This window comes from Nerophis ophidion, linkage group LG09, assembly GCF_033978795.1.
Source record: "Nerophis ophidion isolate RoL-2023_Sa linkage group LG09, RoL_Noph_v1.0, whole genome shotgun sequence".
Taxonomy (NCBI): Eukaryota; Metazoa; Chordata; class Actinopteri; order Syngnathiformes; family Syngnathidae; genus Nerophis; species Nerophis ophidion.
The window spans coordinates 14,418,380-14,443,306 of record NC_084619.1 but is presented as its reverse complement, the minus strand read 5'-3'; the positions used below and the strand labels follow the sequence as shown (position 1 = coordinate 14,443,306).

The window sequence follows — 24,927 nt, the reverse complement described above, 5'->3', positions numbered from 1 at the left end:
GCCATTTTATTATTATTGTGTAATGATAAGTGTGACCAGTAGATGGCAGTCAAACATAAGAGATAAATATATGATCAGTCTCAGGTAAACAAAACCAACGTTTTATATGTTCCACTAAAAATATAGAAAATTACACACAGTGCTCAAAAATCTATTAAAATGTTTTAGTACGACTTTGGTAAACCATGAATCTGCACCGCTTGAAGGATTGTCGCCGCATTAAACATACAAGTATTATTATGGTGTGTGTATTAGGTAAGACATATAATCTGTTTTGTTTTGCAATATTATGCAAAAGCAGCTTTTCTTACCTTCTGGTACCTGCTGAACTGTATTTGGGATCTGCATAAGTCCTGACGCCGTAGTTGATAAGCTTCTTCTTTTTCCCAATTGTTATGGGACATTCATCCTCCACTGTTGCCATTTCTAATATAAAGTAGCGTAAAGTTCTTACTTATATCTGTCAGTAAACGGCATGAAAGCGCTAAAACATACCGGTGTAGTGAGTTTACATTATTCACCTAAGGAACTTTAGTTATTAGAGTTACGGTCAGACGGTTTTTCACAGGACACATTTCCGGTGTGGTTGTTCCCGAATGAGGAGATGCTTCTCCATTATTGATTTAAGTAAAGTCTGAATGTTATTAAAACAGTCAGCTCCATCTTTTGACACTTCTTCCACTCCTGTCCTTGCACGCTACACCGCTACAACAAAAATGACGTGGAGAAAACGCTGCCAAAGGTGAGCCACGTAAATAAGAACGCCCACAAAACGGCGGATCCGGAAGCGACTGTCAGAAAGCAGCTTGACGATGATCTGTAAAACATATTCGAAGCAACATTTTGACCAAAGAACCACCATTACATGTTATGTAGAACACAAGGAAGTATTTTCCTTTTAGAAAAAAAATAAAAATAAAATGACTCCTATAATCCGGTGAGAGAAAAAGATAAAAAATAGACCATTCGTTGGCCGTGCGCCTTATAATCCGGTGCGCCCTATGGTCCGGAAAATACAAAAGAGTGTAGGCTACAGCTTACACATGTCAGCAACACACTTTTATTAAATAAATAAATAAATGGGTTGTACTTGTATAGCGCTTTTCTACCTTCAAGGTACTCAAAGCGCTTTGACACTACTTCCACATTTACCCATTCACACACACATTCACACACTGATGGAGGGAGCTGCCATGCAAGGCGCCAACCAGCACCCATCAGGAGCAAGGGTGAAGTGTCTTGCTCAGGACACAACGGACGTGACGAGGTCGGTACTAGGTGGGATTTGAACCAGGGACCCTCGGGTTGCGCACGGCCACTCTTCCACTGCGCCACGCATACTATATAAGTCTAACTTGGGTATTTTGGAGTAGTCAGTGTACATCTTCAAGAGCAATACAAAGTCTCCTTAATAATCTTAAGGGTTACATTCCAGACCCAGAGTTTCATGAATATAATATGCTTTTAAAGATTTATCAAGCCCTCCACACACACTCACTCACTCCCCTATCAGGTCTGCCCTTCCACATACACAGATCAAACACCGGGCCTAGAGCCCCACAATCCATGTTTTGCATGAAAAAGCACATGTAAAATGTCAATTAATGAAAGACAGGGCGCAAATTTATTCCGAGCCACTTCCCGCTCTGTCATTGATGAGAGTATAATGGCAAATTTACTCGGAAATTCCGACTGGCTCCATTGGCGCACAGTGACTGCTTGCCATGGGCTGCAGTAATACTGGGTTTGACTCCCGGTTGAGGATTGTTGATAAATGTATGTTAAAGTTGAGTTTGTTTTTGTACAAAACATGCATCAAAATTAATTAAAGTTTGATTAAAAAAGTATAAAAACTGTTTCGCATGAATTAAAAAATAATGGACAAGGTTTTGTAATGGGGTTGGTGTGGCTCCAAATTAAATTTGTTCAGGGGCTCAATTTATCCTGTGGTAGCCCTGATCTCAAAGCTCTTAAACTCTCCAGACACTCATTTTAGTATAAAATTTTAACATGACGACTTAAATTGGTACTTAAAACCTCAATGTACTCAATGGTACTTAAGTACAGGGGTGTCAAAGTCATTTTAGCACAGGGGCCGCATGGAGGAAAATGTATTCCCACTCGGGCAGGACTGGTAAAATCATGACATTAAAACTTAAACAAAAACATTTTCAGATTACTTTATTTGTCTTACTTTGGCCAAAAATACGACAAGCACATTATGGAAATGTACGTATTACAAAGTATCTTCTTGGCAAAACACTTCAAGTTAGTTAAAAAATCTGAGGAAAAAATTGGTGCCGTTTTAAAAACACCATGGAGAACGCAATGAACTTAGACTTTGTCTCAGTGTTTTTTACAAAGCCATTCATCTTCAAGCACTTCCTGCTTAGCTTTCTCATGTTGGCAGTTCACCATTAAAGACGTCTTTGGAAAAGCAATCGACCGTTTCCTCAAATCACCGCTTTGCTGACTTCTGCATCTGCCACAACACATTCATTTATCATCATTCAAATATTAAAATCATAATATAAACTAAATTATTATCAAAATTACAATGATTGGGGCAGAATAGCTCGGTTGGTAGAGTGGCAGTGCCAGCAACTTGAGGGTTCCAGGTTTGATCCCAGCTCCTGCCATCCTAGTCACTGCCCTTTGCCTCCTTGGGCAAGACACTTTACCCACCTGCTCCCAGTGCCACCTGCATAGATTTAAATGTAACTTAGATGTTGGGTTTCACTATGTAAAGTGCTTTGAGTCACTAGAGAAAGGCGCAATATACACATAATTAACTTTACTTCACTTCACACTATGGTTCAAATCAAGGTATGATAACTACAAACTTATCCAATGTGAACATAGAAGATTTAAGCATAAAATAAAATAAAACAAAGAACAAATGTAGAAAAATAACATTTTTACACTGGAGTTCAGGGTGCACATCATTTATTCAACCAATTGCAAGCGCTACATTGAACCCTTAGTTACAAAGATAATGGTCAACTTGACTTAAGTCTTTGCATCTAATGTATTTTATTTGATGAGTGAATAATTTACAATGAAGAAATACTATTTCACATCGATTCTGCGGCAACCTGCTGCCAGCCACAAGAGGAGCAGCTGATTGCTTTCACCTGCCGTAATTGGAGTAACGCCAGCAAATCCAAAGGTGCCTAAAGTCAGCTGACATTTCATCTTTATCCAGTGGACACATTTAGAACAGCAGTTTATTTCATTAAATAAAAGCCGTCATTTTTATATTTAGCGAACTGAACTTGTGGACGGTACGTTTGACACCCGTTTGAGAGGGAACACTGTTTGACTTTACTGTTCACTTAAAGTGACTCAACACACCATCATTATTGTCTAAAACGCAAGTATCAAGGTCATTGTATCCTGCCTACAGCCAAACATGGTGGTGATAGCCTCATAGTCTGTCTGCATGAGTGTTGCCAGTACTGGGGAGCTGTGGTTCGTTAATGGAAACATTAATGCCATTTACTGTGACATTCTGAAGCAGCGCTTGATTGCCTCCCTCTGGAAAATAGGCCACACGGCAATTTTCCAACATTAAAATAACCTCAAAAACGCCTCCAAATTGTAGCTCATACTGCTTTCCAAGCTGTACACTGATTACTTCATGTGATTGCCTCCTGACGAGGTATAACAAAATAAATGTAGTTATAAATGTAACTTAACTGTCGTGTGAACAGGCTCTAAAATAAACTGCACGCAGGCATTGAAATTGTTCTTCACCGCAATGAGACATTCTTCTTAAAGATTACAATGTTTTGGTAGATTATAGTCATTGTGTGGATTACATTCTTCTTATAGATTGCATTCTTCCATACTCTTTCTTCTCATGCGCGGTGGATACCTATCATCAAACTGAAACCTTTTTTTATTGTATATGGCGATTAATAGTCTTCCAGTGTGCTGTTGAATAATGTGCTTATACATAAAAAGTTTCTTTTTGTGTCTTTCTTTTTGTTGCTGACTAAATTTTGTGATTCACTAGGAAGAAAATACATGTTGATCAGACTCGTCTTAACCACTTTACCATTAGTGACAGCAAATATTGTTTGTATTAATCGACAAAAGTGAATTTAACAGCGATGAAAAAAACAACAACACAATATTAATATACAATTGTTGGGTGTAAATATTTAGGATATGTTTTAACTGAATTGATTATATATAATTTTATATTTGTATCAAAGCCACAAACTGATTGATCTTCTTATGTAATAGCAAAGAGATCATTATTATGTTTGTATACAATATTTGTTTTTTGTTTTGTTAAATAATTGATTGTGTTTCCATTTACCTGTTTATGTCAATATTTTAAAGGGGAACAGCACTTTTGGGACAATTTTTACAATCCTAATGTGAGACTATAACTAATTGTTTTTCATTTTTGTGTACGTTCCAAATAGTAAAACAGCTGTTAACAAGAGGCGGCTAACAATATAGGTAATGGGATTCATCTAGTCCGCATTTAAAGCCTTATTTTAAAAAAAAACGTCCAAAAACAAATAACTATGTTCACTTTACATGCTGTGACCTGCATATTAACCTAGCTATGGCAACTTTGTTATTGTAGGAGCTAACACAGAGGAACTACTTTTAATATAACAGTGCCTTTCTCACAGAGACACCTGCACTGCTCCTCCGGGCCTGGAGCAAGAGGTAAACTAGCGACTGAGCTACTGTTGCTGAATTGCCTCTGAGTATGGAAACATTAATCCTTGCCTTGCAGCTCTTTTATAGGAGCCAAGATTTTGGTTAACTTTTTTAATATGAAAAATATTTAGGTTTTCAATATAGCTGGATCTGCTTAGCACACCATGAATTGATTAACGTGGACCCCGACTTAAACAAGTTGAAAAACTTATTCGGGTGTTACCATTTAGTGGTCAATTGTACGGAATATGTACTGTACTGTGCAATCTACTAATAAAAGTATCAATCAATCAATCAATCAACACAGCTTTTAAAACTTGTAGCTCATCCTCCTTGTACTCAGATGCAAAAATATAAGGTTCTGGATCATGATTTGTCCCAAAGTAGTCGTCACTTGCACTCACAAAATACTGTACATATTGTCATGATCCGCGGTCCTGATCATGCTTTGGTTTTGTTCTGTTAGTTTTGGACTCCCTTAGTTCCTGTTTTGTGCACTCCTGGGTTTATTTTGGTCACCGTGGGGATTAATTGGGTTCACCTGCCTGTGGTTAGTGGTCCCACACTCAGCTGGTGTCAACCACTAATCAGAGAGCTATTTATTCACCTTGCTCACCACGCTGAGTCTGGCGTCTTTGTTTGCTACAGGCACCTGTTATGTGAGTTTTGTCTTGTCCATAGTCTATGCTGAGTATTTGCTTTAGCTTTGAGTGCGATCAGGCACATGGTTCTGCCGGCTCGTTAACTATTTTTGTAATACTTTGATCTTAAGGAATAAATAACGTTCTTACCTGCACCCTTTGTCCAGAGTTGTCCGTCTGCAGAACGACCCCGCAGAAAGCTACGAAAACCCAGATGTGACACATACTACATGTTATCATGATTTTTGCCTATTACAACATCCATCCATTTTCTACCGCTTATTCCCTTCCGGGGTCGCGGGGGGCGCTGGCGCCTATCTCAGCTACAATCGGGCGGAAGGTGGGGTACACCCTGGACAAGTCGCCACCTCATCGCAGGGCCAACACAGATAGACAGACAACATTCACTCTCACATTCACACACTAGGGCCAATTTAGTGTTGCCAATCAACCTATCCCCAGGTGCATGTCTTTGGAAGTGGGAGGAAGCCGGAGTACCCGGAGGGAACCCACGCATTCACGGGGAGAACATGCAAACTCCACACAGAAAGATTCCGAGCCTGGATTTGAACCCAGGACTACAAGACCTTCGTATTGTGAGGCAGACGCACTAACCCCTCTGCCACCGTGAAGCCGCCTATTACATCATAAAATACAAAAATACACACAGCATGTATTTGGAGGTGTTTGGATGATATTTGGAGGGCTGTAAGGGTATAATAGGTCAATCTCCATTACCTGCTTTGTGACCCACCACTTGCTAGATGTTTTTCACTATTTAGAAAATACAAATAAGAAAACGTGTGTTCCTGCTTACATATAAATTTTGAATAATGGGCACAAGTGCAGTTCTATTTTAAAGTGTCCTTCTCCTGAATATTTCCCAAACAATTTCAGCAAGACTTTCACAGCAACATGTGTAGAATACTACATGTTTTGTTTGATAACCCCACACATATAATTTTCGTGGGACATTATTTAATGCCTATGATCTAGACATTTTGTCCTTCAAGTTACAGCCTTATTCTAAAATGGAGTACATTCATTTTGTCCTCAACATTTTGCATACAATAAAACCGTTTTTTTTTTGTTCGTTTTTTTAATTGCAAATGTATTACAACTAAAACAATCACATGTACATGTTTGTAAGCATTGCCTTTGCTTAATACGTTATTGGTGCACCTTTGGCAGCAAATACAGACTCAAGTCTGTAATCAGTCAGATTATTATCCATCCGCAGCCAGCAGTGTTGTAGCTACTTCTAAATCACCAATCCTTGTCTCCATGGTGACAAATATAGTACATTTTTGTCAAGCATCAACCCTGTAGGACGGGTCTTAACCGCACATGCATCCCTGCAAATTACAGCAAACCGTAGTTGTGACATTGAATGTATTATGAACAGGTTTATAATTAACAAAGCCAAGACAAAATATCACTTTGTCAAATGATTAACCATCAAGTACGAGCATCTTGACATTGAACACACAAGAGAATTGAGGGCATACTTACTCAACAGCCATAAATGTCACACTAAGTGTGGCCATGTGAACAACGCTAACAATGTCATAAACATGTGCCATCTAGTGAAACCACACTAAACAAAATGACTAACATATTTTGGGAGAATATTTGCAACACAACATAAACACTACAGAACAAATTCCCAGAATTACTTGCAGCACCAACTCTTCCGGGACGCTACGATATAAGAAAAAGCCATTGGTGGATCTTTACCTAAAATCCACTGTAATGATACCAAGTACAATAGCGTATATAGTCGATACTCCTATGATTACATCAATATTTTTTAGCATCACAAAATGCTGTTTCGTTTTTTTTTTTTTAATTAACATTATGTTTATAGACTGTCCCTGGAAACATGAGGACTTTGAATATGACCAATGTTTGATCCTGTAACTACTTGGTATCGGACTGATACCCAAATTTGTGGCATCATCCAAAACTAATGTAAAGTATCTAACAGAAGAATAAGTGATTATTACATTTTAACAGAAGTGTAGATAGAACATGTTAAAAGAGAAAGTAAGCAGATATTAACAGCAAATGAACAAGTAGATTAATAATTCATTTTCCACCACTTCTCCTTGATAATTTAGACAACAAAATAGAATAGAAAATGACACAATATGTTACTGCATATTTCAGCAGCTGAATTAGGAGTCTGTTTGTTTACTTACTACTAAAAGACAAGTTATCTAGTATGTTCACTATTTTATTTAAGGATGAACTTGAAATAAGAAACATATGTTTAATGTCCCCTAATATATTTTGTTAAAATAAAGCCAATAATGAAATTTTTTGTGGTGCCCTTTATTTAGAAAACTACCGAAAACTACAGAAAAGTATTGAAATACATGTTGGTACCGGTGACAACATATTGGTATCGTTACTACACTACTTAGCACACACACCCCGAGACAGAAAGGAGGAATATAAAAACTGGCTTCTCTAGTAAGGAGTCTTTAATTTTTTGACCTAGGCTCCTCCCAGTACTGCAGACCTGAATAATGGCATTCGCCTGTAATAAAGCAACTTTTTGTTCAGCAAAGCGTCTCCGACGTCTCTCTTGATCCAGCCGCACTGCCGTGAGAAGACCAGACCGGAAATACACTTCAGTATTCAAAAATACTTGAAACTGTAATTGCTGCCAAAGGTGCATCAACAAAGTATTGAGCAAAGGCTGGGAATACACGATCAAAAGTGAACATCGTCTTGTGGCCAAACAGCTACATTTTTGTTTCATTAGACCACAGAGATTTCCTCCAGAGGGTTTAATCTTTGTTAATGTGATGTCAGATGAAACAAAAATTGAGCTATTTGGCCGCATTCCCCAGCAATATGTTAGGAGGACAAAAGGTGAGGCCTTTAATCCCAGGAACACCAGACCTACAGTCAAGCATGGTGGTGGTAGTATTATGTGATGGGCCTGTTTTGCTGCCAATGGAACCGGTGCTTTACAAAGAGTAAATGGGACAATGAAAAACGAGGATTACCTCCAAATTCTTCAGGACAACCTAAAATCATCAGCCCGGAGGTTGGGTCTTGGGCGCGGTTGGGTATTCCAACAGGACAATGACCCCAAACACACGTCACAAATGGTAAAGGAATGGCTAAATCAGGCTAGAATGAAGGTTTTAGAACGGCCTTCCCAAAGTCCTGACTTAAATGTGTGGACAATGCTGAAGAAACAAGTCCATGTAAGAAAATGAACACTTTTAGCTGAACTTCATTGCTTGTGGATGGCTACCAAAAGCGCCTTATTGCAGTGAAACTTGCCGAGGGACGTACAAACAAATATTAACATTGCTGTATGTATACTTTTGACCCAGCAAATTTGGTCACATTTTCAGTAGACCCATAATAAAATCATAAAAGAACCAAACTTCACGAATGTTTTCTTGACCAACAAATTGTCCAGGGTGTACGCCGCCTTCCGCCCGATCGTAGCTGAGATAGGTGCCAGCGCCCCCCGCGACCCCCAAAAGGAAATAAGCGGTAGAAAATGGATGGATGGAAGTCTGTTTTCCAATCACTATATCACAAAAAAACAAGAGTTGTAGAAATTATTGGATCACAAGACAGCCATGACATTATATTCTTTACAAGTGTATGTAAACTTTTGACCACGACTGTACATGTGATTGTTTGTTTTATTTTCAATAAATTTGCAAAATAAAACAAATAAAAAAAATATTTTCACATTGTCATTATTTGGGTAGTGTTAGTAGAATTTTGAGAACGAAAATTCATTAATTCCATTTTAGAATAAGGCTGTAAAATAACAAAATGTGGGGAAAGTAAAGCGCTGTGAATACTTTCCAATGGATCCAATACAATATATGTCATCACATATTTAGAATTTCTGGAAAAAAAAGTATTGTATATTTTATTTATCTGTCTGACTTCTTACTGTCATCCTCTTTGACTCGATTTCATTCATTAACCTTTTAATATCCGCTATAGCAGTGGTTCTCAACCTTTTTTCCGTGATGTACCCCCTGTGAAAATGTTTTTAATTTAAGTACCCCCTAATCAGCGCAAGGCATTTTTGGTTGAAAAAAAGAGATAAAGAAGTAAAATACAGCACTATGTCATCAGTTTCTGATTCTATAACAGTGCAAAATATTGCTCATTTGTAGTGGTCTTTCTTGAACTATTTGGGAAAAAATATATAAAAATAACTAGTGATTCAATTATAAATAAATATTTCTACACAATGAGGTAATCATCAACTTAAAGTGCCATCTTTGGGGATTGTAATACAGATCAATCTGGATTCATGAACTTAATTCTAAACATTTCTTCACAAAAAAATAAATCTTTAACATCAATATTTCTGGAACATGTCCACAAAAAAATCGAGCTGTCAACACTGAATATTGCATTGTTGCATTTCTTTTCACAGTTTATGAACTTACATTCATATTTTGTTGAAGTATTATTTGATAAATATATTTATAAGGGATGTTTATATTGTTGCTATTTCTTAGAACATTTTTGAAAAATCTCACGTACCCCCTGGCATACCTTTAAGTACGCCCAGGGGTACGCGTACCCCCATTTGAGAACCACTGCGCTATAGGAACTGCAAACTGTTTTAAAAATATAAAAAATTTAACAAAGAAATGTATGCATCTGAAAATATGGCTCGAGGAGAATTGATCCAATGACTCTGACCTCCTCCCAACAGATGCCTGCGGGCGTTTTCCGGGAAGAATTGTGAAGAAGTAATTGACTACTGCCGGCTGCTCAATATCAACTGCCTAAATGAGGGATTGTGTTTGAGTGTAATTGGCGGATATCAGGTGAGTAATTCAATGTCTCGGTCATAATCAAATACTCTGACTCCCCAGAAATATGTCTCATGTTGCCACCTGCGAGGATCACGTGATCTCCTTTAATAGGACATTGATTAGTTTTATAGTGACAGATGCTTCAAATTAGCTGTGAACAATTGTGTAATTTTTGGCTTAATATGAAGTGTTAATGGCTGATTTCCTGGCGCTTTTAACACACCAAATAAGACATCTGCATGTCACATGCGTATGCAAAAAGTCGTTCCGTCCCTGGTTCTTTGAAATTTTTTCCCCCCCAAAAAAGTCTGTCATTAATTGGAGCAAGGAAGCAGAATGGTGAGATCTGTCTGCAGATAGCACTAATCTAATTCTAGACCATTAATCACTTGATGTAATAGCTTTGCTCAGACAAGACAGCTTCTGGTTTAATGTGCCTCTCTTTGCTCACTTGTCACAAACATCTGTATTTTACGACAAATTGAGAATCCTTTGTGATATCCCTAAGCTCCTAATTATTGTCGGTTTTGTTGCGTTAGATCTTTGAGATAATTAAATACAACCTCTGCTTTGTTTTGGTGAGCTCTTCAACATAGAGATCATCCATACACTTAGGTAAAACGGAATCCATCCTATTTGGGTCCCATATCAAACTTAAGAAGGTCAGTGACTTCACTATAAAAGTGGGTGACATTGTTATCACCAGGAAGGATGAGATCACCTACCTAGGTTCCATTCTAGAGGCTAATCTTTCCTGTGATAAAATGGCAACCAAGGTGATCAAAAAGGTCAACCAAAGAACGAGATTCCTCTACAGAATCTCCTCTCTGGTCAACAAAAGCACCTTGAGAATTCTAGCGGGAACTCTCATTCAACCCTTCTTCGATTACGCTTGCACGTCCTGGTACCCCAGCACCTCCAAAACCCTCAAATCTAGACTCCAAACATCCCAGAATAAGCTAATCCGGTTCCTTTTAGATCTCCACCCCAAATCACACCTCAATCCAACCCACTTCTCCAAAGTGGGCTGGCTCAGGGTGGAGGACAGAGTAAAACAACTTGCACTGAGCCTAGTCTATAAAATCCGCTACACCTCCTTGATACCGGAGTACATGTCAAATTACTTCCTTAACGTAAATGACCGCCATAACCACAACACCAGGGGGAGCTCCACAAACCACGTTAAACCCAGATTTCGATCTAACAAAGGTCTTAACTCATTCTCTTTCTATGCCACATCAATGTGGAATGCACTCCCAAGAGGTATAAAAGTAAGTGCATCTCTATATTCCTTCAAAACCGCTCTAAAACAACACCTGCAGGCAACTTCAACACTTTACTACTACCCTCCTCCATTCACATCCCATCTCCCCGGATTATAAACAACTCAAATGTACTTCTAATGTATATACTTGTTCTTATGCTATCTGAACTCACTATGTTCTCTGCTGGCTGTACATATCCTACTAAATAAGACCTACACTGTTTCAATGTCCACATTTCTCTGTTGATGCAATTGTTGATGACTGAAGTTCTGATATCAACCAAAGCTCCTCATCCCACCCCCCGGATTGTAAATAATGTAAATAATTCAATGTACATACTATGATGATTAACTTGTGTGATGACTGTATTATGTTGATAGTATATATTTGTACCATGAATTGATTAACGTGGACCCCGACTTAAACAAGTTGAAAAACTTATTCGGGTGTTACCATTTAGTGGTCAATTGTACGGAATATGTACTGAACTGTGCAATCTACTAATAAAAGTATCAATCAATCAATCAAAGATATTAAAGGCCTACTGAAATGAGATTTTCTTATTTAAATGGGGATAGCAGGTCCATTGTATGTGTCATACTTGATCATTTCGCGATATTGACATATTTTGAAAGGATTTAGTAGAGAACATCCACGATAAAGTTCTCAACTTTTGCTTGCTAACAGAAAAGCCCTGCCTTTACCGGAAGTCGCAGACGATGACATCACATGTTGAGGGCTCCTCACATCCTCACATTGTTTTTAAAGGGAGCCTCCGACAAAAAGAGCTATTCGGACCGAGAAAACGACAATTTCCCCATTAATTTGAGCGAGGATTAAAGATTTGTATTCGAGGATATTGATAGCGACGGACTAGACGAAAAAAAAAAAAAAGCGATTGCATTGGGACGAATTCAAATGTTTTTAGACACATTTACTAGGATAATTCTGGGAAATCCCTTATCTTTCTATTGTGTTTTAGTGAGTTTAACAGTACCTGATAGTCGGAGGTGTGTGTCCACGGGTGTGTTGTAAATAATGTAAATAATTCAATGTATATACTATGATGATTAACCTGTGTGATGACTGTATTATGCTGATAGTATATATTTGTACCATGAATTGATTAACGTGGACCCCGACTTAAACAAGTTGAAAAACTTATTCGGGTGTTACCATTTAGTGGTCAATTGTACGGAATATGTACTGAACTGTGCAATCTACTATTAAAAGTATCAATCAATCAATCAATCAATGTTGACGCCAGTGTCTCAGGGAAGTCGGCGGCAGCTTTATGGGCGACACAAGCTCAGCTGATCTCCGGTAAGAAGCAACTTTTTACCACAATTTTCTCACCGAAACCTGCTGATTGACATTCGGTCGGGATCCATGTTCGCTCTGATCCATAGTGAAGCTTCACCGCCGTGAATTTTAAACAAGGAATCACCGTGTGTTTGTTTGGCTAAAGGCTAAAGCTTCCCAACTCCATGTTTCTACTTTGACTTCTCCAATATTAATTGAACAAATTGCAAAAGATTCAGCAACACACATCTCCAAAATACTTTGTAATTATGCCGTTAAAGCAGACAAGTTGTAGCCGAGCTAAATTGTATTTTATTTTATTTATAATTTTTGGTAATTTATTCACATCATTTTATGTTCTGAACTTCCCCTAAAGTGTCTGTCATTGTAAATAGGTTCCGCTTTATTGTTTTCTATTACATACGTTTTTGTTTCCCGGGGGGGTGATTTGGCGTTGCACCTGCGTGACCAGCTTCAGTGAGCACTGACTCCTGCAGCTGGTAAGTCATGCTTATGTCTCTCTCCTTTTATTGTTTTATAAACTTTTTGTTTGTCACTTTTAAAGTATTTTAAAGTGCACACTGTTTTGTGGCAAGCTTGTAAGCATGTGGGTTGAATTCCTGAATTTTCGTTTCATTAAAGTGTTGTAAAAAACGGACTTATTTGCTAAATGATGTGTGGATTAGCTTGATGCTAGCGGCAGTTGCTGCGGGGTTTCCTGACCATGTGATTTTGTGCACGGGTCGAGGGTACTTTGCTGCGTTTGTGTGGACATCTTGTGTGCTGCTGAGCCATTAATGTGTGTGTGTTTTTTTCCTCTTTCTTTATTCTGTAGTGGAGAGATACTGTGGACTGTATGTGACGTCCTTTTCTTTTGGTCCCTATGAAAAAGCTGGTGAATAAATCCTCCTCAACTTGAATCCTGTGTTCATCACGAAAAAAAAGACACAACGCAGAACAGTGACTGTTACAGACTTTTAGCTGTGTGTGTGTGCACAGCGCTCATATTTCCTAACAGTCCGTGACATCACGCGTACACATCATCAAGAAAAAACTCCCGGGAAATTTAAAATTGTAATTTAGTAAACTAAAAAGGCCGTATTGGCATGTGTTGCAATGTTAATATTTCATCATTGATATATAAATTATCAGACTGCGTGGTGGGTAGTAGTGGGTTTCAGTAGGCCTTTAAAAGAGTAGTAAACTCAGTGGATTCATTTTGAGGCATTCTTCAGGTTGTTTTTACCGCAGCCCTCAATAATGTGCACAGAATAAAGTTAAAGTACCCATGATTGTCACACACACCCAAGGTGTGGCAAAATTATTCTCTGCATTTGACCCATCACCCTTGATCACCCCCTGGGAGGTGAGGGGAGCAGTGGGCAGCAGCGGTGGCCGCGCCCAGGAATAATTTTTAGTCATTAAACCCCCAATTCCAACCCTTAATGCTAAGTGCCAAACAGGGAGGTAATGAGTCCCATTTTTATAGTCTTTGGTATGACTCGGCCGGGGTTTGAACTCACAACCTACCGATCTCAGGGCGGACACTCTAACCATTTTAACACATTTCCACAAAGTAGGATTATTGTTAATACATCAATTTAATCTGATTTAGTTTAGGCAGACATCCGTGATGTCTATATATATATATATATATATATATATCCCTGGGATGAGGTTGCTACTTGTCCAGGGTGTACGCTGCCTTCCACCCGATTGTAGCTGAGATAGGCACCAACGTCCCCCGCGACCCCAAAGGGAATAAGCGGTAGGAAATGGATGGATGGATGGATATATATATATATATATATATGTATATATATACTGTTTATATACAGTCATGGTCAAAAGTGTACATACACTTGTAAAGAACATAATGTCATTGCGGTCTTGAGTTTCCAATCATTTCCAAAACTTATTTATTTGTGATAGAGTGATTGGACTACATACTTAATTTTTTTTGTGAATCTATTATAGGTCTACTTGAAATGTGACCAAATCTGCTAGGTCAAAAGTATATATACTGCAATTTTAATATTTGGTTACATGTCCCTTGGTGTGCAGCAAGGGGTTAGTGCGTTTGCCTCACAATACGAAGGTCCTCAATAGTCCTGGGTTCAATTCCGGGCTCGGGATGTTTCTTTGTGGAGTTTGCATGTTCTCCCCGTGAATGCGTGGGTTTCCTCCGGGTACTCCGGCTTCCTCCCACTTCACTTCCAAAGACATGCACCTGGGGATAGGTTGATTGGCAACACTAAATTGGCCCTAGTGTGTGAATGTGAGTGTGAATGTTGTCTATCTGTGTTGGCCCTGCGATGAGGTGGCTACTTGTCCAGGGTGTACACTGCCTTCCGCCAGATTGTAGCTGAAATAGGCACCAGCGCCCCCCGTGACCCCAAAGGGAATAAGCGGTACAAAATGGATGGATGGATGGATGTCCCTTGGCAAGTTTCACTGCAATAAGGCGCTTTTGGTAGCAATCCACAAGCTTCTGGCAAGCTTCTGGTTGAATTTTTGACCTTTCCTCTTGACAAAATTGGTGCAGTTCAGCCAATGTGTGGGTTTTCTGACATGGACGTGTTTCTTCAGCATTGTCCACACGTTTAATTCAGGACTCTGGGAAGGCCATTCTAAAATTTTCGTTTTCGCCCGATTTTGCCATTCCGTTACCACGTTTGGCATCAGTTTGGGGTCATTGTCCTGTTGGAACACCCAACTGTGCCCAAGACCCGACCTCCGGGTTGATGATTTTAGGTTGTCCTGAAGAATTTTGAGGCAATCCTCCTTTTTCATTGTCCCTTTTACTCTCTGTAAAGCACCAGTTTCATTGGCAGCAAAACAGGCCAAGACCATAATACTACCATCCCCATGCTTAGCGGTAGGAACGGTGGGCGTTTTTTTCTGCCATGACTCTGGCAAAAAAGGTGTTTATGTGTTTTGTGAAGCGGAATTAGGTTGCAATGTTTTCATTCTAAATTGTTTATGAACGCAGGAGAACCGGAAGCAGCAAATACACATAGCTTGAACCAACTCTTGTGTAGACTCACCAGCTGATGGCATCAAAAATAAAATGTGCCCTCTTTACTTTCTCTAAGGTGTAGCAGGAACATGTTAAATCCACACATTATCATTTTAGTGGTGAGAAATACAACTTCTGCATCTCACAAGCATCTGATTGCTTCTCCTTCGTAACTCACTCCCGGCCCCTTGTGATTGGATTTCTTCCAAACTTCTCCCACAAAATTACATATGATTGGGTTTCGTTTCTGTCAAAAGTTCATTTTGATTTTATTCGTGGATAAAAATGTCCGTTAATTGTGTTATTGTCTTAATCAACGTGCATTTTGTTTTGGTTCATTATTGTCCTATTCTCGTCAGCAAAAAGTAGGTTGGTGACAATAACTAAGATGAAGATTATTAGTCAACAAAAATGAACACTGCCTTCTGCTGTACAATCAATAAGTCTACACACAGCAATTATTGTCTATATAAGGGGTCACCAACGCGGTTGCTCGTAAGGACCAGATGAGTGGCCTGCTGGCCTGTTCTAAAAATAGCTCAAAACGCAGCACTTACCAGTGAGCTGCCTCTATTTTTTTAATTTTATTTATTTACTAGCAAGCTGGTCTCGCTTTGCTCGACATTTTTAATTCTAAGAGACAAAACTCAAATAGAATTTGAAAATCCAAGAAAATATTTTAAAGACTTGGTCTTCACTTGTTTGAATAAATTCATTTTTTTTTTTTTACTTTGCTTCTTAAAACTTTCAGAAAGACAATTTTAGAGAAAAAATACAACTTTAAAAATGGTTTTAGGATTTTTAAACACATGTACCTTTTTACGTTTTAAAATCCTTCCTCTTCTTTCCTGACAATTTAAATCAATGTTGAAGTATTTTTTTTATTTATTGTAAAGAATAAAAAATACATCTTAATTCAATTCTTCATTTTAGCTTCTGTTTTTCCAACGAAGAATATTTGTGAAATATTTCTTCAAACTTATTATGATTAAAATTCCCAAAAATTATTCTGCCAAATCTAGAAAATCTGTAGAATCAAATTTAAATCTTATTTCAAAGTCTTTTGAATTTCTTTTAAAATTTTTGTTCTGGAACATCTACAAAAATAATGATTTGTCTTTGTTAGAAATATAGCTTGGTCCAATTTGTTATATATTCTAACAAAGTGCAGATTAGATTTTAACCTTTTTAAAACATGTCATCAAAATTCTAAAATGAGTCTTAATCAGGAAAAAATACTAATGATGTTCCATAAATTCCTTTTTCAATTTTTTATTTTTAAGTTTTTTCTATTAATTTTTTGGGGTTAAATTTTGGATTTTAAAAGAGTCAAAATTGAAGATAAACTATGTTTAAACATTTTATTTTAATTTTTTTCGTGTTTTCTCCTCTTTTAAACCGTTCAATTAAGTGTTTTTTTCATCATTTATTCTCTACAAAAAACCTTCCGTAAAAGGAAAAAAAATGTAAGACTGACTGACAAACAGTACCCATTTTTTTTATATATATAGATTTATTTATTAAAGGTAAATTGAGCGAATTGGCTATTTCTGGCAATTTATTTAAGTGTGTATCAAACTGGTAGCCCTTCGCATTAATCAGTACCCAAGAAGTAGCTCCTGGTTTCAAAAAGGTTGGTGACCCCTTGTTTATTTACTATAACTGACAACACACTTGCGTATACTTCAAAGTGTGCATGTTCAAACGAGTGTTAACATTTACAGTAGTGGAAGAACCATTGGTATCTAGCAGTGTTGTTACTAGAATCTTCTTCCACCCCCTGATGACATCACTGATGGAGCCGGTGGATGTTTGTCAGCTCTTGCCTCAGGTGCTCAATTGTGTTCAAGTCTGGAGACATAGATCCATCACCTTCACTTTTATCTTCCTCAACAAGGCACTTGTCATTTTTTAAGTGTGTTTGGTCTCCTTATCATGTTGGAAAAGTGCCACGCTAACCCTTTTTCCAAGGGAATAGAACATGCTATGCTTCATACATGTCAAAGTGCATATTGGAATGTGCAATGGAATTTTATTCCCAATTCTTAGTGCGGCTACTTAACTACAAAGAACACAATCATGCTTGTATGTTTTTAAAGAGAGTTGTGTTGAGCCTTGTCTTGTGTAACCTTATGTTTGCCGAACCAGCCATGCCATCAGAAATGGGTTTGTTCATCATTCACCAAGGTATAAATGGTTTATAATCGTTCATTTTTCTTATTGGCATTTGGGAAAAACCTCATAATTTGTGTTTTCCTACTTTGTACAAGATGTCAATGTTTTCCAGTTTTATTCCAGTTCATTTGAACAATGTAAGAAAATTCCCTTCACATCAGTCCAAAATAGGTAAGGCAAGTTTATTTGTAGAGCACAATTTGCACACAAGACAATTTAAAGTGCATTACAGGGGGAAAAAGACAAACATAAAAATATTAAATCGTATTTAAAAAAAAAAAATCAGAAAATACACGTATCATAAAAACAGTCGTAATTGATTAAAATTAAATACAATAGACCACATATGTTCAGTTGTCATATGTTCAATTAAATAAAAGTGTTATCAGACAGGATATGAACATTGCCAATGTTGAGACCCGTCTCACATCTTCAGGAAGACTATTCCAGATTTTAAGAGCATAAAACACCCAGTTTCAACATGTTTTGCTCCTGACTCTAGCCACTTGCAGAAGACCTCTCAGAGGTTCTCAGAGCTCGTACATGTCAGAGATGTACAAGACCATGAAAAGACTTGTACACAAGGAGAGTTGTTTTTAAGTCTATTCTTTGAGCCAGTGCAGTGACCTGAACTCTGAACTAATATCATAATTTCTGGTTCTAGTCAGGACTCGAGCAGCAGTATTTCAGATGTACTGCAGCTGCTTTACAGCTCATTTAAAAAGTCCAGTGAGATAAACCAATACACCAATCCAATCCACTTTATTTGTTCTGTATAGCACATTTAAACAACAAAATGTTTCCAAAGTTCTGCACAATATTAAAAACAACATTCAAATACTATCTTAGAGCGGAGACTTCTTGCCGGGACATATGGTACAACACAATCAGCAAGATAGGATGAAGCTAGATCGTTTAGTATTTTATACGTAAGTAGTAAAACCTTAAAGTCACAGCTAAAGTGCACAGGAAGCCAGTGCAGGTGAGCCAGTATAGGCCTAATGTGATCAAACACTATTGTTCTTTTTAAAAGTTTCGTAGTTCTGCAGAAAAGTGATATTATATTATATATATATATATATATATATATATATATATATATATATATATATATATATACACCGTATTTCCTTGAATTGCCGCAGGGCATATAGTATGTGCCTGCCTTGAATTACTGCCGGGTCAAACTCGCTCTGCAAAATAATTAGCGCATGCTTAGTATTACCGCCTGGTCAAACTCGTGACGTCACGAGTGACACTTCCCCTGTCATCATTTTCAAAATGGAGGAGGCTTATTTCAATACCGGTAATTTGAAATCGCATAAAGGGAAGAAGATTAAGAGCTATTCAGTAGGATTTAAGGTCCAAGCTTACATCACACTCAAATTTGTACTTCATGCCTTTGGTAAGTGCCAGAGTGAGAAGAGGTTTTAAAATAATTAGCGCATGCTTACTTTTACCGCATGCCTTTGGTAAGCGCAGGAGTGAGAAGAGGTTTTAAATTAATTAGCGCCCCGGCAGCAATTCGAGGAAATATGGTGTGTGTGTGTGTGTGTGTGTGTGTGTGTGTGTGTGTGTGTGTGTGTGTGTGTGTGTGTGTGTGTGTGTGTGTGTGTGTATGTATATATATATATATATATATATATATATATATATATATATATATATATATATATATATATATATAATATAAGAAATCTCATTGTGTTGATGGTGTTGTAGTATAGCCAGGTTTATGTTTACTGTTCTGTCACTTGGGAATTTATATGTTAATATCAATAAATGTTCAAATGTGAAGTTGTACTGACTTTAGTGACATACTGAGTATGTGTCCTATGATTAAAAAGTCCCCACAATTGCATTGCCCACATGGTTGCGAATCATATGACTTTGGATGTGCCCATAAACTCATCAAGATTAGCATGAGCTTTGCTGTCATCATTTATAATGATAAATGAAGAAAGTTCCATACAGAATGTCAAATTATGTTTTTCCATCATTGTTTCTGTTTGCAGTGTAACTGTACCCCTGGATGGATGGGAGAGTTTTGTCAATACGTGAGCGATGCCTGCCTGATAAAACCCAACAGATGTTTGAACGGCGCCACATGCATTACAACCAGTCAGCCGCAGTCCCCTCCGCAATACACGTGCAGGTGTGCAAATGGATTCACAGGTGAGATTGCTGTCCAAGAAAATTGGTAAATAGCGGTAGATGTGATTGAGTTTGACTGTTTAACAATACCTGTGGAGCAACAGGTATGGATAAACAAAGGGTGCAATAGACAAAGAGTGGTCATTCTAATTAAGTCCTGACAATTCGTGATTATATTAGTTTGTGTGCAAACAATGAGACTAATGTAGCTCATCAACATTTGCCGAATGCTATTGTAAATGTTTCAGCATGAAGGTCACAGGTCTGTCATTTTCTTCCATTGTGCTCCCTCAATTTGCTACTCCTGACATAAATCAAGGGGCAGGGGGGCGGAATTACATTTCAAAGTATGCAGTTCGTGCAAATAAAATGAGCAGTGTGTCAGCATATGCACGTGTTATTAGCTTGCATGCATGCTTTTTCATTGGTTAGCATTATATTTGAGTCAGAGCACACACAAAGGCATCGCTCTAAAAGGATAATGCCATGTTATTTAGCTGGCAAACAGTTTGTGGTTTACCCTGCCTCTTAGCTGAAGTCACTCGTGTGTTAAAGTCAGTCTATCTGACCCAAGACATGGTAAGGATAATCAGTATAGACAAGTAGAAGAGGCAATTCCTGAAGGAATTAATGCTCTGATCCTGAAGTTGAACTGAAATGCTGACAGAATGTAGTATGAATGTAAGAATAGTTTGAATATAGAAATGGTTTGAATGTTGAAATGGTTTGAACGCTGAAATGGTTTGAATGTTGGAATGGTTTGAATATTAAAGAGTTGGAATTTCAAGGAAAACCGGAATTTGGTTTGGAACTTGGGAAAGTGTTAGTTTGAATGTCCAGGATGAGTGGAATGTGTTGAAGGTGGAATGGTTTGAATGGGTTGAAAAATGGACAAGTAATTTGGAACGGGGAAAATTTCAAAAAAGGAATTATGGGAAATCCGGATTTTATTTTTTTAGAATTGTTGAAGTAGAGCACACACTTCCTGAACAGGCTGAATATTTTGAAGTTAGAACAGTTTGAATCAGATGAAAAATGTGGCAATTGTGGAACTTTGAAAAATGCCCCTTTGATTTCAATGGGAATATCAGAAACAAATGGGAAATACAGGAAAAGCGGGAAATATTTTAATGGTTTGAATGAGTTGGTGTTGAAATTTTTCAAATCGGTGGAGAAAAGTTGAAGTAGTAACATGTTGAATTGAGAAATGGTATTACGGAATTTCGAGAAAACCGGGAATTTTTCCAGTTGAAAAAAAAATCCTTGTTTTTTTTTCCTGATTAGGAAGAATATTTTGGAACGGTTGAAATACGTTGAAAAATGTGGAAGGGTGAAAATAGGGCTTTGGAAAAGCAGGAATTCTGAAAAATCCTGTATTTTTTTTTCTTTCAAAAATTATAGTTTGAATTTCCAGAATGGTGGAATATGTTGAAGTTGGAATGGTTTGAATGGAAGAAGCAATTCCTGAAAGAGCTGCCTGTGAATGCTCCAATAGTGAAGTTGAATTGACATGCTGACAGAATGCATGTCGAAATGGTTTAAATGTTGAAATGGTTTGAAAGCTGAAATGGTTTGAATGTTGGAATGGTTTGAATGTTGCAGAGTTAGAATTTCCAGCAAAACTGGAATTTGGATTGGAACTTGGGAAAGTGTTAGTTTGAATGGCCAGGATGAGTGGAATGTGTTAATGTTGGAATGGTTTGAATAGGTTGAAAAATGTGGGAATTGTGCAACTTGGAAATATGTCCCATTCATTTCAATGGGAACTTCCTGGAAATTTGGGAATTTTGGGAAATGTGGGATTTTTTAAATTCGGTTTAAATTGGTCAAGAAATGTTGAAGTGGTAAATGGTATTAGGGAATTTCAGGAAAAGCAGGATATTTTTTGAAAATGCTAAAAAATGTGAAGGTTTTGAATGAATGGTGTTGGAATTTTTCAAATCGGTCGATAAATGTTTAAGTAGTAACCTGGAATTCTCGAAAATCTGGGAATATTTTGAATTTGTCAAGGGAAAGCCTGCGATTCCAGAATAGGCTGAACAGTTTTAAGTTGAAACGGTTTAAATTGGATGAAAAATGTGGAAGGTAGAACGCACCAAAACCTTGAGAAGAAGAATAATAATAAGTTGAATGAATAATAATAGATAGATACATTTTGGTGTAGAAAACCATGTGTGAGAATGCCTTGGAGCATTCACACAATAAATACATGGAAATTTGGGCAGACTAGTTGCTGCTCTTTTGAAGCCATTGAATATTGTGCCCTAAAAAATAACTAATATTGGAATATTATTAAAATACATTTATTTGGAGAAATACAGTATGATAAAGAAGCCTAACATAGTCGTCGTCGTCAGTCATTTCACATGACTTTTCTCCAGCTAAAAGTTGAGATGAAAGATGTGGAGGACACGTCCTCCTGTTTAGGAAGTGTCCGTGACCTGTCGTACAGTAAATTGATTACAGTAAGGTCAGTGGGGCTGCCGAGGTTCTGGATCCCGCTGTCATCTTTGCAACATCAGTGATTAAGTATCTCCAAAGAAAGACCTGATGGCTGCTCAAGGTCTGTTCTGTCAGTGACCTCTGACCCTCTTCAAGGAAAGGGACAAGCACAGCTACATATAGGGATTGAGATGTTTGAGGTATTGTTGGACAAATAATTTTGCTGCAACATACACTTCAATGGGAACAATTTTTGCTAATAGCGTGCTGTCAAATCTATAAATTGCTCCATTGTATGTTTTTCCAATAAGAAATATTAGAAATGTAACAAAAAACTTAAATAACGTGACGTTGTGAACCGTGACTCTGGATAGAACAATGGAGGAGGCAAAAAGGAGTACAGTAGAATCCCAACTTTAGAGTTTGATTACTTCTGTGACAGAGCTCTTAACACAAAACACTTGTATCTTAAGTCAACGTTTGCCATTGAAATAAATTGCAAAAGACGAACATGTAACACATTTTAGAAATCATTATGATAAAATATATGACAAAAATTACAGTATTTTATTAAAGTAATGTATGCAAAAAACGTACAGCATTTACCCTCGAGCAGAGGTGTCAAAACATTTTCCACAGAGGGCCGCACACGGAAAAATGTAAGCATGCGGCGGCCATTTTGATATTTTTCATTTTCAAACCATAAAAAAATATATGGATTTTTTTTTTTAATCCTTAGGGCTCCTGGGGAGCATAGAGGGTCTCAGTCAGTAAAATGTTGAAAATAAGTCGCATTATTATTATTATTTTTTATTTAATGCTTACATTAAATTTCTATATCAACTTGAAGTTGATATAAAGTAAAACAAATAAGGTTTTACGCCTTTTCTGTCAGACAACATTGTTTTTTATAGTAAAACTGAAATATGCAGTGTTTAGATAGATGGATAGATAGTACTTTATTGATTCCTTCAGGAGAGTTCCTTTATTTAGTAATTAAAGCCCTCAAAGATCAATAATGCAGGACACCATTGATTTTAATTATTAAATATTTTTGAGTAATCACAGTGAAAAGTTAAATAACATCTTACTAAATATATTTGAGATCTGAAAGGTTCTTCCATTCATAAAGTGATACATTTTTATCACTTTTTTTTTTTTACTTTTAGCACTTAAATTTCAAGATCAACTTACGATATATCTGTCGATTTTAAGTTTGAACTATTATTTTGTTTGTTTTATGCTCTTTTGTCAAAACTTTTTTATACGGCAACCACACAACATATGCAATATTTTTTCAACATAAAACATTTTAAAATTATATTTTTTAAGTACTAATTCATTATAAAATAGATTTTTTTGTCCTTTTTTTGAGCAATGGAAAAAAAGAAAATAAAGACAAAAGGTACAAAAAAACTGCCTGCATGGCTGCTTTGTGTCAACATTGCCACTTTTTCTCATTAGATTTGACCTCATTTCACTTTTTTTTAATGTTTTATTTTTTATTTTTGCAATACTATCAATTTTGCAATTTTTGCAGAATGTGTGGCGGGCCGGTAAACGACTAGCTGCGGGCCGCAAATGGCCCCCGGGCCGCACTTTGAACACCCCTGCCTTAGAGAGTGGACTTTTATTGGTATCCCCTTCTAGGCTTAAACCTAGGCTGACCATATTCTGAAATCCCAAAAAGAGGACACATTTATGATGAAAATTTGCCAATGATACTTGAACTTGCTTTATAAATAATATATTTAATTAAATAAAGCATTTTTTCTCCTCTGTTGACAACAGTGTTGGCGCTAGGAATTTTCCAAATGATCCCCATCAAGTCATAAAAATGGCGTCCCACTTTTTTGTAAGTGTTTTGAAAACAAATGATAAACATGTGCATTGTACTGTAATATCTCACATTATATATTGTGATTTGGAAAAAAGGTTGTCATAAACATTACTTAATTCATTAAAATAAATAATATTAAAGAAGACACATTTGTATGCATATGTAAATGTATTCAGTTATAAACATTCATTCACTTTTTTATTTCCTTCATGGATCTAAACTGTTTTTATTTAATAAGTTGTAGGTGTATGTTTTGCTTCGGTCATGAAATGACGCTAATGGTGTGCCAGGGCATACATACATTTTATATTTAACGTTTAAATCTCTGGAGTGTACATCAACTTCAGATCTATTCCTCATTTCAAAATGTTTTTTTTTTTTTTTACTATGTTGTGTTTTTGTTTGTTTTCCACCCTTAACAAAAAATACAACTATGTTTTTTTTATGGCAAACACACAAAATATGCAAACTCTTCCACCAAAACTATTTTTCAAAGTGGAAAATTTGATGTGACGTAATCAGGGTTGAGATGAGGTGGGGGGGTGTATATTGTAGCATCCCGAAAAAGTCAGTGTTGCAAGGGGTTTCT

General features: G+C 37.1%; 1 protein-coding gene across 2 annotated transcripts in view; it reads left to right on the top strand.

Annotated features, from left to right (window-relative positions):
- eys (eyes shut homolog) overlaps window positions 1-24,927 on the top strand; it is a 722,499-nt gene that overhangs the window by 86,444 nt on the left and 611,128 nt on the right. For both annotated transcript variants that reach the window (XM_061910381.1, XM_061910382.1), the window contains exons 6-7: window positions 10,039-10,153; window positions 19,918-20,077. In XM_061910381.1, the coding sequence (XP_061766365.1) occupies window positions 10,039-10,153; window positions 19,918-20,077 (275 nt within the window). The remainder of the gene's footprint in view (window positions 1-10,038; window positions 10,154-19,917; window positions 20,078-24,927) is intronic.